This window comes from Chelmon rostratus, chromosome 2 (assembly GCF_017976325.1).
Source record: "Chelmon rostratus isolate fCheRos1 chromosome 2, fCheRos1.pri, whole genome shotgun sequence".
NCBI classification, from domain to species: Eukaryota; Metazoa; Chordata; class Actinopteri; order Chaetodontiformes; family Chaetodontidae; genus Chelmon; species Chelmon rostratus.
Window position 1 is genome coordinate 16,280,746 of NC_055659.1, and position 15,953 is coordinate 16,296,698.

General features: G+C 40.9%; 2 protein-coding genes across 3 annotated transcripts; both read right to left on the bottom strand.

The window, feature by feature from the left end:
* Positions 1-1,723: 1,723 nt before the first annotated feature.
* On the bottom strand, positions 1,724-7,208 carry nbl1 (NBL1, DAN family BMP antagonist). Of its 2 annotated transcripts, none has more exons than XM_041949690.1 (4): positions 6,758-7,208; positions 5,233-5,413; positions 3,797-3,908; positions 1,724-2,451 (listed from the first exon to the last, which is right to left on the bottom strand). In XM_041949690.1, exons 1-4 carry the CDS (start codon positions 6,765-6,767, stop codon positions 2,170-2,172), a joined length of 585 nt encoding a protein of 194 aa, XP_041805624.1. In that variant the 5' UTR covers positions 6,768-7,208; the 3' UTR covers positions 1,724-2,169. The 2 variants fall into 2 exon arrangements, with proteins under 2 accessions (XP_041805624.1, XP_041805632.1); XM_041949698.1 differs by lacking the exon at positions 6,758-7,208 and adding an exon at positions 5,771-5,961.
* Positions 7,209-9,966: 2,758 nt separating this feature from the next.
* On the bottom strand, positions 9,967-15,205 carry LOC121615422 (MICOS complex subunit Mic10-like). Its single transcript, XM_041949780.1, has 4 exons — positions 15,136-15,205; positions 10,423-10,470; positions 10,239-10,348; positions 9,967-10,146 (listed from the first exon to the last, which is right to left on the bottom strand). The coding sequence occupies exons 1-4, from the start codon at positions 15,194-15,196 to the stop codon at positions 10,138-10,140; spliced, it is 228 nt and encodes a 75-aa protein (XP_041805714.1). The 5' UTR covers positions 15,197-15,205; the 3' UTR covers positions 9,967-10,137.
* Between the last annotated feature and the right edge of the window lie 748 nt (positions 15,206-15,953).

Here is a 15,953-nt window from a genome sequence, read left to right on the forward strand (position 1 = left end):
TGGACTGGCTGTGAACATTTTGAACTTAATGTAACACAGACACACAGTTATTACATAGTTATTGGCAGCCGCCTTAAACTATGTTCGTCAGTAATGTTCTCCAGCCTTTCTTTTCTAAATGGGCTCCGATGTTCTGACCATGAAATGAACATCCTCTCTTACCCGCCAAGCTTTGTGCAGCAGCTCTGATTCTGTCGCTCTTTGCCTCAAGCCTCGTACGAGGTCACTCCCCACCCATTTACTGAACAGCATCCCGCAGGTTGCCATGGCATTTCAGGTCAATGAGCAGCACATGAACACCATGAATCCTCTTAAAAGCAAATCTCTTCTGTATCTATCTATCTATCTGCCTGTCTGTCTATCGAATATCAATAGATGTAATAAGGTCTTAATTTCAACAGCCCTATGTTTGTCACAATGACAGAGCCTTCACTACCAGAGCTATGGAGTATTTATGTGATTAATGTTATTAATTTTTATATTATTTATGAAGTGTTGTTGCTTTAATGAGTCACATCATGTCAGTGTTCCATAATCAAAGTCATCATCAAGACAGAGGTGTAATTTAGCACTAAATATAGAGAAAATGGGGATTTCCTTGGTAGAAAATGGTTGTTTTAAGAAACAATAAGATCAAGGTCAACTTGATGCTCAACTGCATGCTTTCCCCTGCTTGCATGCTCAGACTCATGAGACTCTCTTGGTTTCATTCGTGCTTAATTGAAATCAACTTATAGAAAGTGTGTTAGCTGAACACTATTTTATAGAAAATTCTCTTTGTAGAAGACTTTGTGGAGCTGATGAATCAGAAATTACAGACCCTTAAAGAAAGTGTTACTAAGATCATTTCATTGTGGGTGTTATAATATGTTTATTTTATAGCACATATACCTTAAAAAAAGGATTTTTTTTAATACTTTCTTGCAGTAAAAACTGTACATTGGCCATATTATATTTAGTGCCACTTATAATCCCATTTATCCCATTCCCTTGGTTAAGAGAACTGAATCTCTTTAATTCTTCCGCTGTTCCTCTGGAGCATACTGTATTTCAGGGATTGGTTCATATGTACGCTGAAAGTATTACTGGTTTGCTTTGAAATTTTCTCTCCACATTGGCTGTAAGGAGATCCCTTCCTAACAGGATTCCAGTTTTTGAGATCAGGGAAAATATCAGCAGTTTGAGTTAGCCAAATCACAGTCACAACCTCGCCAGTAAACACAGTGAATTTAGTTCTAAAAAGGCTGTTACCTTTATAAGATACCCACTTGTTAGAGGCTTTAGCTGGACTTTAAAAGTTGTTTCACAAATCCTAAATAACATGGATAAACAGGTGAAAATATCTGAGTAAAACTTTTCCTGCTTTCCATCACATCATCTCATTAAACTCGCTGGCACAGTGAGATCAGATTCCGGCCAATGAAGCTGCGAACAGCAGGGTCTCTACCCATCATGCACCTCTTCTGTGCTCCAGTAAGTGGCACCAACATCCAAATATTTGCCCATGACTGGCATTTTGTTGATCAAAGAAAACAATGCCATGTGCCATGGCCCAAAGCCACACAGCAAACTGAAAGGAAGCGGTGGGTGTGTCTTTGGTTCATCACACTTCCTCCAACTTCATTTCTTCTGATACTCACTGTGACAGATAAGGAGAGAGCTAAGTAGCTCTTGAATAAATGAATGCATGAATACTGTACAACAAAAGACAAAAGGGTAGTTACCACAACGATAGAATTTATTGCAGTAAAGCAGATTAAAGGTAATGAGACTACAGCTTATTCACAGACTATAGTCATGTCTGGATGCACACATATGCATGTTTAGTCAGCAAACAAAAAGAGTGCATAGGCTGGTGTGTTTGTACGAGTTTATATACAATAGAGTGTGATCTGATAGTATTACTTTGTGGGTGTGTCTGTGTGTGTGTCCATGCGTGTGTGTGTGTGTGTGTGTGTGTGTGTGTGTGTGTGTGTGTGCGCGTCCGTGCATATGTGTGTGTGTGTGTGTGTGAGTTGGTGCCTTTAGAGAAACATTTTAACACAAAGTGAAGCTATATTTTCAAAGTGCCTTTACAATACTACAGATTCGTAAAAAGGATGCAGTGTGGAGGAGAGAAGACAGGGCAGAAGAGATGAGGAAAGTGACCAAAAGAGTCAAATTACGGACCTAACCTCCATCTGATGTATGTGGCAGTGTGTGATGGTCTGTGTGTGGGTGAGCATGCTTATTAGAGTGTGTGTCTGAAGGGGGCAGAGGGTGAGACTGAGCGCCGCTGAGGGTGTCAGAGAGAGACGGAGGGTCCAGGACGTTGTCTGCCGGATACAGCTGCATCACCGCCCCCTCCTGGGCACCTTCCTTACTGCAGGACTGGCAGCTGCAGTGGAAGATCCTCTCCACCAGCTTGTCCACATGAGGAGACTCTTCACTGCCTGGGCACTCCAGAGTCACCTGTTTGCACACGCACAATCCACATGTACTCTCATTGACCTAGAGCACACCTGCATTTTATCCTAACAGCAAGTGAGCTGAGATTAGGCTCAATATTTGTCATTGGTCATCTTCCCATTTATATACTGTGTTTCTATTTTTGGTTTGGTGTGCCATCTTTTGTTTTACATACAAACATGCACACATACATACAGACATACAAATATATATATATATATATATATATACAATATAAAGTAAATAAAAGAAAATAAAAACAGTAAAGATGAGATCACTATATTATCTCCTTTTGAAATGCAATTAAACGAAAAAAAGGAATAATTGAGTGAATGGTTCTGAGAGGGTCTATGGGTTATTTTTCAATTTTACATGCTTACTTGCTTGTATTCATTGAGATATTTTGTTTTTGTTTTTTTAATATCTTTACTTGTATATGTGGATGGATGGATGTGTGTGTGTGTGCGTGTGTGTGTGTTTGGTCCCATCTTCCATCATGTTATTACTCCGTAGTGTTGTGGTTTTTTCTTTGTTAAGTTGTATTTCCATTCCAAAAAAATTTTTTGTCATGATGTACTGTCCATGGAATAAAGAAAAAAATAATAGATAATAAAAGAAAATATACAAACCCCCTGTAAACCCCAGCATTACACAAGTTCTTCTAGCTCTCCAGACCTCACGCAGCTTCCCCTCTCTGTTATCATTAAACACTGAAAATGGTCATTCAGCTATTTCATCCAGATCTGCCACAAGTGCCAAACCAGCATGAAGCAGTATCCTCTTTCATGAGTGCTGACTTTGTTTTGTTTCAAACTGAATTTTGTTTAAAGTCCTGCAACAACAATCATAACCACAGACATAAACATCCATTTCCAGATAATTAGAAGAAAGGTGAGACCGTAAACGCACTTTGTCTGGCCTTTCTCGTGCAACAAAAAATAGTAAGAAAATGAATGATCTATCAGGTAACAGCAGTGCACTCCAAAAGATTCAATATTTTCCACTGAAACATGAGGCGACTTCACCTGTGGTCTCACGCGCCTAGTCTACCTGGCAGCTCTCCAAACTACATACACCTCACTACAAAGCCTTTGTTGTCGCAAGACTGGATTCCTCCTGGCTAAGAGGGACAATGAACTTCAGAGGAATATAAAATACAGGCTTAAGGTTCACAGGGACAAAAACCTATTCAAAATCCTCCATTTCTGTTTTTTTCTTCTGCTCTGTGTCCAGCGCCAGCGAGCAGTGATTGCCATCTTTCACGCTGGAAACTTGTGGTTTGTGTGTGAGTTTGACAGTCAATGTTGGTGTGTGCTTGCTACATGAGCTAATGTGCAATAACTCTTACCACTTCCCACTGTGTCTGGGCAGGCATGCAGGAGTCACAGTGCACCAGAGACTCAGTTGACTGTGGGAACGTGTTGGGGACGCTGTAACTGAAACACTGGCCCAGACAAGCTCTGCAAGGAGGACAGAGTGCATTATTTTCCTCGTGTCTACAGACACGACATGCTTGATTCAGCTGCATGGCATTCATGCTGGCATATGAAAGAAAAGAGACTTTTTGTTCAGAAATGTTACTCTGTGTCAACTTCTGATCACAAATGTAAATCTTGCTTAAAATGAGGAGAATGTGTCCTTCCCCAAATACATATTAAACATGGGAAGCAGTGTGAAAAACTTGTCCTCATCTCACTGTGGGGATTGCAGCTCAGGGAAGAATTCATATCAATGTTTCCTGTTTCAACTTCACTTAAATAATGAACTTAAACCCAGCTGTACTCTTTCAATCAAGTAAGTTGAAGGCAGCACAGAACACGGTGTTACATCTGCATGTTTTTTTTCCATTGACTACAGATCAGGCACTTAAATAAAGGATAAGTCTGGTGCTATTCTGAGCTTTTGTCAACAAATACCATTCAAAGAACAGAACAAACAATGAAGTCATCATTCTAACAAGTCTTTTCTGTGTCGCCCAAAGCTTGAAATAGCTTATTCCTCCATTGTTTTCCAAAAACTATTAAAAACACATCACTGAGCCACACTGCTGTACTGGGCGACATGTTCCTTTATTAACATGAACATGAGCTCTATAGTTTATTTCCAGTCCCGCAGGCACTGTCCCACTGCTGTAAATACTCGCTCAAGCAACTAGTCAGCAGCGGAATATGGTCCCCAATAAATGCACTACTTAATCCTGTTTGACTGTTGTTTGCTAAGCTGTTTTATTTGTGTTGTTTTAATATAGCCTTTCTTTTAAATACGTATAAGGAAGTATATATACGCGACCCGCTTTGTAAAGATCTTCAGAGGGCTGAATACCACAGACAGTTTAGGAAAGTCAGCAAGTATTGGAAGACAGACACACATTGTTGGTTTTGGTCTTTTCATGGGATCTGTTGACAATAAGGAACATATGAATCTTACCAGCATTATCCTTTAATATCAATGCTTGCAGTTTTCCAAATAATCTTTCATTTCCAAATGCAACTTTTCAGACATGCAAGCGGCCACTGATTTAGATTCAATACAAAGGTTACATTTGTGCCATCTCAGAATTTGGGTAAAATATATGTTTGTAGTAAACTGGCTATGACATGGAAAATCATTATAATGTGGAACTTTGGGTTGAAGTTGCATTTAACTAGGTCCAGCAGTGACACTGCCATGCCCTTCTAACTGCATGAGGCTTAACTGAGAGGATGCAACTTGTTGACATGCGGACATTGGCTTTTTTTCAGCTGCACTGAGAGCTTGTCAGACAGAGAAGACCTTCATCCTGACCTGTTTTGAATAGAGCGAGGCTGACATCCCGTGTGCCCGACTATCTGTGTGATGTTCTTGGCTTCGCACCAGGCGCTTTTGTCAGGGAACAGCGCCAGGCGGTTGATGTGTGCAGGCGGTGCCGCTGAATACAGTGCAAACAGTGCGCAGCAAATCTGAATCCTCTGCCACATGACTGCACCTAAAGGGGAAGAAAACCACAGTGTGTTACCGCTCCGCTGACCTTGTTCCAGACCAAAAACCACACGCTCAAAGGAGCGGTCCCAAAATCTCTACTTGTGTTTGGATGCGCACTGGTCAGATTTTGTCTGGTTTTACAGTTTGCATGTCCCTGCAGATGCAGATTGACAACTTCCTGGTGATTTGGCAGCTTAAAATCCAGAGGCTCCTTGCGCCTCACATTTTGTCCAGCTATTTTGAATAATTAAAATAGGAAACCTCTGAATTATCTGAGTCACCAGCTGCACAGAGACCATTATACCACGTTCATATGGCTCCAAAAGAAACAATACAATGGGGGAGGGAGGCTCCACACCACCTGACTCCAACAGCGAGTTTCTCCTCCGCTCCGTTTCACTCTCTTCTTTAAAAATGCCTCAGCCAGTCACGTCATTTACAACCTACAAAATGGTTTTCTCCTGCTGCTTATAAAAGAGTGCCCAGCGGTCACCCACGTCGACTCCTATGCACACTTTTCAACACCTCCGTGTGCCTTTGACACAGGCAGCCTTGTCCTCAACAACCACCAGAGCTCTGCTGAGCCAGGGCATATTCTTACATATGAGAGATAAAGCGGCTGCGGGGATGTGCTGTTGTGAGGAGGAGGAGGAGCAGGGACTCGATTTAATAAATATCTGTCTTTTTTGGACAGACTGTAAGAGCTCAGGCTACTTTCTTTAAACCCAGTGCACTCTACAGACTGAGCCCTCTGTGGATATTAAAGGGGTAACGGGTTACAGTAACGATTTAGTTACTGTTACAAAAACGGTGAAGTTTGTATTTCGTGTTTAAAAACTCGTTATTTGTCCAGGCATTTATAATAGACATAATTTGAATAGTGTGTCACTGCAGTCTCGTGCCGGGTCAGTTTCCTGAAACAGTTAACGTCACGCACGTTCAGGTGACGTTACTTCAACCAAAAGCCGTTAATCGGCTGGTAACGTTACAAGATAAAAACATTTCAAGAATAAAACCTTCATTTTCTGGCCTTCTTTTATATTTATCGCACTAGCAATTTTGCCCTTTCCGCGGTTTTCCACCGGCAAGGTCACGGCTTTTACTTCGGATGGTGGGAAAAGTTGCTACCGTCATTTTAACAAGTGTAGCAAGCTAACAAACGGATGAAAAGTGCGTTAACCCAGCTAGCAGGAAAAGTACCGCGAGGTGTTGTAAAGTCCAACACCTTGGGAGGATAATTAACTGCAGCTACAAGAGTACTGACGACGTTACTTTTCAAAATAGTAACGAGTAATGTAGTACTTTCTGAGTAACGAGCCCCGACAGCGGTCGGAGTTGACACACTTACCGCCGCTCATCGACCCCGCGGATCAGCCAGTTAAGCACTGCGCAACGTCCCGCTGAGCTGAACCCCCTCACCGAAACCTGGACACGGGCTCCTAAAACCACAGGATGCGGCTTGCCGTCCGATATCACCGTGAGCTGATGATTAAAGGAAAATATGAGCGAGGATAACTCCGAGCCCAGTCTGTCATAGAACAGTTACATCATCCGGAAAGAAACAGAGCCGTCCGGTCGCCCGCCGGGGAAGGATGGGGAGATGGGGTCGGTTATGAGCGCTATCTCATCTCCGAGTCCATCAGCTCAGACCGTCCCTCCCCTTTGTTCGCTTCCCGTCCTGCGTTAAATTCCCCCGTAACTCCGCTGAAGAACACTTTCCAAGTTGTTGCCTTTGTTGTAAAACTCTGGAGCAGGGGTTAGGCGCGGTTGAGCCCTCAGACAGGGGTCCTGCTGTGCCGTTTCTGGACGAAAGAAAACGGGGAGGGAGGGAAACTGCTGGGAAGGTTTCAAATGTTTCCCTGAGTTGGAGCGAGGCGAGACCGCATATCAGATTTACAGGACAAAAAGGCAAATATAACAAGATTACACAAATAGGGCATATATACAGTCACGCGTTAACTTTGCAGATACATCTGGCATTACTTTACTAACATGATGGGGTTTTAGATTTTTTAGAATATTAATGGTATGATAATGCAATACAACTGGAGAACAGATGTGCATATATGCTCTGATACCTTTTCTTTAACTCTTTCCTCAGCATTAAAAGATGCTGAAATTATAGGAATTGCAGATTACTTAACCATAAACTCATGACAACTTAACCTGATTAAGGGCCCTCAAATGTTTGCAGTGAAACCACTGACAGACTCATGACTTGCTGAAAGGCATCATGTTCCCTGGTTTTGCTGACCAGGGAGCAGACTTCATTACAATCCTTTTTAAATGGGAATAAGGGCTTTTTGGACTTTTGAATATGACGCAACTCAGCTACTGGTAAATGTGTCTTCTCTGCCTGAAAACTACTGGCATTTGCTTTCAGTGGAGTTTTCAGAAGGAAAAATAGCCAATACACACAATACAGTGTTAAATTAAGTGCACTCCCATATAGGATGTCAAAGTTTCACTAACTGGAAGAAGAACAAAAGCATTTGAAGCAAAAAAGTATTTCAAGTAATCGGAGCATTATACAGACTTGTGTAGGTACATTTATTCAAGTGCTTCACCTAAGCACAAATATAATATACTGCATTTAAGGGGGACAAATTGTATGTTTTACTAATTTTATTTGATGTTTTAAAAATTAAGATTTTACATACAAAACACATTAGATTAGAAAATATGATGCAATGTTACATGTTAAATTACTCAACAGTATATGAATTAAAATCAGCTCAACATTGACCAAAGAGCAGTAAAATTCCACTTCTACATCAGTAATAATCTAATTATATAATAGCATAACAATCAGTGGCATACTTTCATATTGTGTACTTTTACTTTTAATACCTACAAGTACATTTCCCTGATAATACTTTTAAATAACATTTTCACTGCTGCTGCACTATTTGAGTATTTTTACAGCATGCTGATACTTTTACTTACAAGTCTAACTACTTCATGTGGCCACAGGCAACTAATGGGCAGTTTGAACTACAGCAATGCATCGTATTTCATGAGTTATATTTCACATGTATCCATATCTGCAAAGAAGTATGCAATGACTACAGCTGCAAATGTGCTGTAGTGGAGCAAAATATTATATATTTCTATCTGAAAATTCTATAGTTGCACAAAACGAAATGAAATGTGCCTCTAAATAGTCCTCAGGTGCAGCCCTTTGCTAAATTGACTTATTTAAATTCCAGGATCATTGGCTTCTTAAGGTAACATCAGCAGCGGCAGAAGCAACCGAGCTGCAGCAATGCAGCAGCACACATGGCATGTCTGGTCATATATTTCATGCCAGACATTCAACAACCCTGACTGAACATTTTTGAGCCATTAGATGAGCAAATGCGATTAAGTGGCATTATTAGTCCTGCACTTACGATTCATCACGAAGAATTTTTCAGACAGGCACAGACAGGTAAGGCCGTTGGGTTTTGGCTGCCCTATTACGCCTCAGCTGTGTCACTGGTCCCCCTCACCCTTCCACATAACACACACACACCCCATTCCTGCACTTCATTGTACCAGTGCAGCCTTGCTTACAGGTGTTCAGCCTGGCTTGTGTCCATAGGCAGCCCTATCTGTTTCACGCTTCACTTGCAAACAAATATTTTAATGGACAGGGGACGAGTGACATGGCTTAATTTGACATGAGAAAAATTTTACTGTGATGGAGAGGAAAAATGTGAGCGTGTGTGTAATAGAGAGAGTGTGCATGTGCCGGTGTTTTCTTTGATGTGGAAGTGTAAACCATGTGTTATGTTCAGAGTGCAAAGTGCAGGACTCACCTGTTTGTAATAAGACTGAGCTCCAGTCCAGAAATGGCATTCCTCTGCATTCCACGGATTCTGCTTCACCAGGGGGCTGAATAAATGTGTGTGTGCGCGCACACGCTCACACAAACAATCCCTCTCCTCTCTGAGCAGGCCCATCCAACCACACATAAGTGATCAATCACAAAAAGCAATCTCGCCAAACAGACATACGCCCAATGAATGTACGAAACGTAAGAGATTATTCCCGATACGGAGATTTGTGCTTTTCCAACTCTCCGTGACGAAAACAGCCAGGGTCACAGCAAACACACCAACTCACGCAATTTGAAACAGGACTACAAAACCTGAAATACTGTGCAAATGCTTGGCCTAGCATGAGTGAAGATCAGACTGGGTTACTTCCCTGTCTACAGAAGGGAATCTACCCATTCATGGTATGCAGAGAAACCCACATCTGGGGAAAGCAGTTGTTCATACTGTGTATATGACCAAGTTCATGTCACACAAATGCATGCAAACATAACTCTTTCTTTTAAAGTCTCTTTCAACTCAAGTATTAGTCCCCCACAAACCGTATTTTTACTTATTCCATCATTCTGTGCAACTTTTCTTCCTCCCACTCTCTAACAGGGCTGCAGATGCTGAACCTGGCCCTCATTCCAAAACAGCAGGAGTTCGAGTCTCCCAGCTCATTAACACACAAAATTACCTCCCACCCCCAAACCACATTTCATTCTTTTCTAACATGCACACAGAAAAACAGAGAAAGAGAGTTTTACATAATTACTTTATTAAATATACACTGACTGCTCTTTGATAGACACAATGTGGGCAACATTGGACATTAGTGCCAGGACAGAAATGAGCAGCAAAATAACAAGGGCAACATAAAAGCAGATGAGAATCTTCATGGCAAATCCTCCTCATCTTTAGTCCTTCACTACTGGTCCTGTTTATGAGCACAGACAAAAATCATGTAGCATGATGTGTTAGTATGTCCAAAACCTCTGCTAAGCAGTATATTTTACCCTCCGTACTCACCTTAACCATGCGGCCATGAATCACATATGGTGACCTCAAGTCATGCTGGCAGTTGGCTAATCCCATGCCCAGTCCCAAACCTGAACCAAGGGAGACAGGCCATGTGCGACCTGGGGCAGAAAAACATTTTCAGGTATGTGCTTAGAAAAAAAATCCTGCTTTTGGCTTAAGAACGAGCACTTACGTTTAAAGAAAAGGACAGAGAACACGATGCCCACGCCGAGGCCAGTAACTGCAAAGAGGAAGGAAAAAAAACAAAGTATGAGTGACGTGATTTAACTACACATTCAAATGATCTGACTTGTGTCCTGAGGCAATGTGATCATGTTTGATCCAGTACAAAAACTGGCTAGCATAGATGTAAATCTGATGTAATGAGGTCAGTGGGGTGCCGCTATTATGTTTGATGCAAGAGTTGGTACATAGCGCAAGTTAGCAAGACACTGCTCGTTTGAAATAGAGAGAAAGAGAAAAAGACTTCCAAGAAAGAAAGAAAACTATAAAAGAGGTGCAAGAGGGGGAGAAATTAGTTAAAAGGAGCAAAGACAGTGTCCATGAGGTAGGGGGCAGGAGAGGTGATAGGTCAAAGAGTGCACACACATGCAGGTAAGCGATGTCGTGACCCAGTCAAGCTGAAGGTTAGTCACTGGCATAAAAGTTGGCCAAGCTGTTAGAAGGGTTCAGAACAGAGTAGGATCTTGATGAGGAATGTGTTTGTGCGCTTAACTTCACCTCGCTGCAGGCCACACCACACCCAACAGCAGGCCAGCCAACACAGAAAACACATAAAAACAGCCATTTGGGCCCCTCCGACTCTTAATTGGATTCAGGGAGCTATGCAGCATGACCGATTTGCCTGAACCAGAACCCTCAGACTGTTCTCTATTGCACAACTTACAAATGTCAGACAAGACCCCAAAAGATCCCGAACACCCTCATTATCAGTACAGATCAACAACAAATCACTGTTCGCTGCGTCCATTTCAAGCAAAGACTTAAAGGACTTAAGGTTCTCCCTCTGGCTGTCTTTGCTCTTCAGCCAGAGCATTTCTGAAGCCTCTGATTTTCCACTGACACTAATACAGTAAAAGCACTGGCAAAATATGAGGGCAGATCAACATCTCATTTTGGCATCCCTCCTCTTTGTCTGGACATCTCCAAAGGCGATGGATTATAACAAAAACATTTGTGCTGGAGTAGAATGAAATATACTGTATAACCCGCAGGCCAGAAAATACACTGCAGGTTTTGCCAGAAAATAAAGTCCAGAGCTGGTTAAATGTATTGTTATTCATTTGTTCATTATTTCAAGTATTTTCTGGAAATGGCATCAATAAAGACATTCATTTTCAATTGTATTCATTTCGTGAATTTAATTAAAAATACAGCTTGAGTCATATAACTCTGGCATGTCTTTTGCTCAACATTGCAAATTTAAAATGACTGTGACAGCACTTGTCTTTGGAGAACTGATATTTCTGTGTGTTGGACAGGACACTGTAAGAAATTATCTTACTGAACACGACTGGGTGACAGTCATCACTGTTAAGTAATCTAGACAAATTTCTTTTAATTGTGCAGCTCTACTTCATTTCCAGTTTCTAGCCATGCTGGAGGGATGGTTCCAGGGAAGCCAAAGTCAGTCTGTCCACCGCTTTGATCCTGACTGATCTAGCTCAACATCTACTGGATGGATTGCCATGACATTATATACAGACATTCATGGTCCCCAGAGGATGAAACCTACTGATTTTTGTTGATCCCCCGACTTTTCCTCTAGTACCACCATTTGTGGGTTTTAAAGAATGTCTCAACAACTATAGGATGGATTGCCATTAAATTTGGAACAAACTTTCATGGTGCTCTCACAATAATGTGTACTAATGTAAAGCTGTGACATTATATTTAGTGCCATCTTTCGGTCAAAATAAAAATTTGTGCAACACTTTGGTAATGACACTCCCATCAGCCTCAGCTTCACTTTGTGTTTTGTGCTAAGTAAGCAAGATGTACGATGCACATTTTAGCAAATTGAGGGCCGGGTTATGCTAGAAAAGAACTAATATATACAGGAGGCTGTCCGACCACGTTGCAAGACAAAAGTGTTTATAGTTGTTCTGTATGTTCACACTCAAAGGCAGGGTGAACAACCGGCTGTCATAGAGATGAGGTAGACACGACACAACAGAGCTTTTCAAAGTCTCTCCTAGAAGGTACTGATAGATGTTACTATCGGTTGTACAAGTGGAGGTGTGTGTGTGTGTGTGTGTGTGTGTGTGTGTGTGTGTGCGTGTGTGTGTGTGCATGTGCGTGTGGAGGGAGGTTTCTGAACTATTCTATCATCCGACAAGCAGATTTGAAAGCATACTGGTGCTTTAAGTTGCTAAGTACAGCCTCACAGAGCCGCTAGTGCGGTTGTTAACACGCAGCATATAAAGGGATGAATAGGGATGCAGAAGCACTTAGATCTTGTAGCTCAGAGGTGTATATACCAGTCCATACAGGACCATTTAGAAGCAACTTTTGACAGTGCAAAGGCAGCATAAAAGGTCAGAATTCAATACCAAAAACAATGCCAAACATAGACTGAAGTTTTTGCAAAAAATATTATTATAAAGATTATTATATCTAAAAAGACAACATGGCTGGAGTAATTTCCAATTTGCACTGAGTGCTTCACCTGAGTTCTGAACATCGTATTCAGTATTACATGCAGTCATTTTCAACATCAGTACGACTGTTATGGTTATTAACAGATACAAAGAAGACTGTAGTTTAGACTATTACTGATCTGTCTCACACCAATATTGTTTACTACTTCCTCACATAAAATACCATTTTCCAGTAAACACCATTGTTTCCTGTTACAAAAAGGATACTGCCGATTGTCTCCCTCTCTACCATCATTGCATTGCAACTTGTTTGTTTTTCTTTTCTTTATTAAAGAAGGTGGATTTCTCTCTCGTAGTCTTTTCACTTTTATCAGTGGTCAGTATGTATCAGTCATACCTCTTACCGCATAATCTGAACCTGTGGCATTTCCAATAAAATGTAGTGTAGACGCACCAGAGGATACCAACCATTTATGTGGTGATTTTGTATTGTATTTTTTGTACAAGGAGTCATTACACACACACACACACACACACACACACACACACACACACACACACACACACACACACACACACACACACACACACACTCTTTTAACCACCCCCCTGAGCAGAAACATATGCTGCAGAGTTTCTGTGGCTACTAGACACCATGGCACAGCTGGCAGTTTGCTACACAGAGTGAACTCAAAGAAATGCCACAATGCAGATGTTTTTCCTCCCAGCAAGACATATTTTATTGTGCCGTAGCTGACAGCATTAAGTGTCTTTTGGGACAGATTGTTTTCTAGTCTAAGTATTTGAGTGCTGGACCAACACTGTTTCAAATACCACAGATAAACTCCCGCATTAAGACCTGGTGGTGATCTGCCCAGAACTGTAAGGCAGTGTTGTTTCATCAGCTCTAATTGACTGAGTGAAGGCCAGAGCCGACAGAGGAAAAATAAAACATCTGTTGATTGTAATATTATGGTCGTAAAGACAAATCCCTATTTATATTGTTACTTAACAGATGGCTACGGCAGTAAATTCCAGCATGTCTCTTGTGAATTGTTTGTCATACAATTTATGAATATTAATTCTGAAATTGAAATAAAAGTAAATTTTGTTATGTGTTTGCTGTTTTCATGTACACTTTATGTGTTAATCAGTGCTGTATGGCTCTTGTCCACTTCTTGCCATGCTGATGTCTTAGCTTACTTTTGGGCAAATAATTTTAATTGAAATGTTAAATTATTCCTGGATCAAAGCCTATGAAGGTACATCAGATTTATAGGTCTGAACTGCTGGTGTATCAGTTGCAAAGATGGAGGTTATAACTACACATGACTCCAAAAACATAATTTTAAGTAAAACGAAAAAGGAAAAGTGCTTTAACAAATAGGAAGGTCGGTTTAAAGTCATTAGCTGTATGACAATCAGCTGAGGTCATTATTTTGTATTTACATTGATAAAATAGGATTAAATCGTCAGTTTTTGCTCATTCTATCTGACAACAGAAACAGAGAAATATTTAAAAGCGAACAACTAATTTGTGACTTCAGCTGTATTGAAACAAAGTATATACAGATAGTTAAGAAGGGACACAACAGTGGTTTAATGAGCCGAGACTGAGCAGACCCTCCTGTGTGCTGTATCCAGCCTTACAGCACAGAGTTTTATCTCAGTGTGAATGTGCTCTGAGCTGAATCTGAGCCTCTGACAAATCAGCTGCTTCTGTTGTTTTGTACCCTGTATGTTTACATTTGCAAAGCTCTTTAAGACATGCTTCAGTCTTAAGGGCTAGAAAATTATAAACTCCAGAGCAGAACCGTTATGCTCCCTGCTGGTATTCAACTGTAAAATATCGATTTAAGATGTGTGTGATGGAGAGAGGGGGGCAGAGATGAGAGCCTGGGAACCAGGAAAATCAGTTTCAGGCCATAAGTAGACAGAATTATCCTTTACATATATGTACACCCTCTACACTGTTACTCCACCAGTGTGACTTTTGTTTAATAACTGTCCAGTCTGTTAATCAAATCACACGCTTGTATCCTATTTGGCCTTCTTAAATCATAATGTCCCTCCAATTATTAAGAAAGGTGACGTTAGTTTCAGCCGACAAGTTTAAAGTTGACCTCAGTAAACTGTCCCGACATGGTCACACAAATGTCCCGCAGAAAAGGACCTCGATTACAGCCTTGACCGGTAGCGCAACTTATTTACCATGTGTAATATACTACAGAATGCTTAATGACAGACTTAAATCAATTACATTCCGTGTATGAAAAGACATTAACCTGTTTTCACGGCTGTATCAGCAAGACACCGGTCCCATTTCCGTCCGTGTTCGTCCGCCATGTTTTCAATAGTCAAGACAGCCCACAAAATCTCGCGAGAGAAATGCAAAGTCACATGAAGTCACCACACCTCCACCACTACGCTCCGTCACACCACAGTTTTCAGATTATTTGACATATATTTTATTTTTCCGTTTTTCCTAGTCAGCTCCCAGCATTTACTCATAGAGAACATATTTTTTTGATCTCTTATTAATTTAATCAGTCTATAATTGAATGTTTAAAAAGCTTCATACACTTATAGAAATGAAAAATTATACCGTAGGCCTTTAACAGGCCCCCTCACTTCATGTTACTTTATTTCATCTTTCACTGTGACATTATTTCTAATGTATTAATCCTTTAGATATCCCGTTTGAAAATAACTTTGATCACTTTTCTTGCTGTCACTTTAGCAGACTATTCGATCCATCTTTATCTGCTATCTCTTCCGTATATAGCTTCTTCATAGTTTTCACGGCTGGTGGAAGTGCACTTGATCCCACCCATATGCATAGTATATCCACAGGAAATAATGCGTACACACACAAGTGTTGCACATCAACTACTGAGCAAAAAACTAGCAGTTCCCATTTAATGCTATGCAGGTGAAAGTATGTTTGAGAACTCTAACTTTCTCTCTTAGAATATGTTTTGGCTGGAAGATAACAGGCATATTCTAAGAAGAGAAAATGAGCCTCTAATCCAAGACATGTCTAGTTTTTCACTTGATTTATTCAGAGAAACACTTCATATTAGGGATTGTAGTGGAATTTCTC

Excerpts from the sequence above, each read along its gene's own strand:
- nbl1 (XM_041949690.1), bottom strand. Across the intron at positions 3,909-5,232 it reads CCTCGCTCTATTCAAAACAG|AGCTTGTCTGGGCCAGTGTT; the intron begins GTCAGGATGAAG and ends TCCTCCTTGCAG. Across the intron at positions 2,452-3,796 it reads CCCAGACACAGTGGGAAGTG|GTGACTCTGGAGTGCCCAGG; the intron begins GTAAGAGTTATT and ends GTGTGCAAACAG.
- LOC121615422 (XM_041949780.1), bottom strand. The coding sequence starts at position 15,196 with ATGGCGGACGAACACGGACGGAAATGGGACCGGTGTCTTGCTGATACA. Across the intron at positions 10,471-15,135 it reads TGATACAGCCGTGAAAACAG|TTACTGGCCTCGGCGTGGGC; the intron begins GTTAATGTCTTT and ends TCCTCTTTGCAG. Across the intron at positions 10,349-10,422 it reads CTCTGTCCTTTTCTTTAAAC|GTCGCACATGGCCTGTCTCC; the intron begins GTAAGTGCTCGT and ends TTTCTGCCCCAG.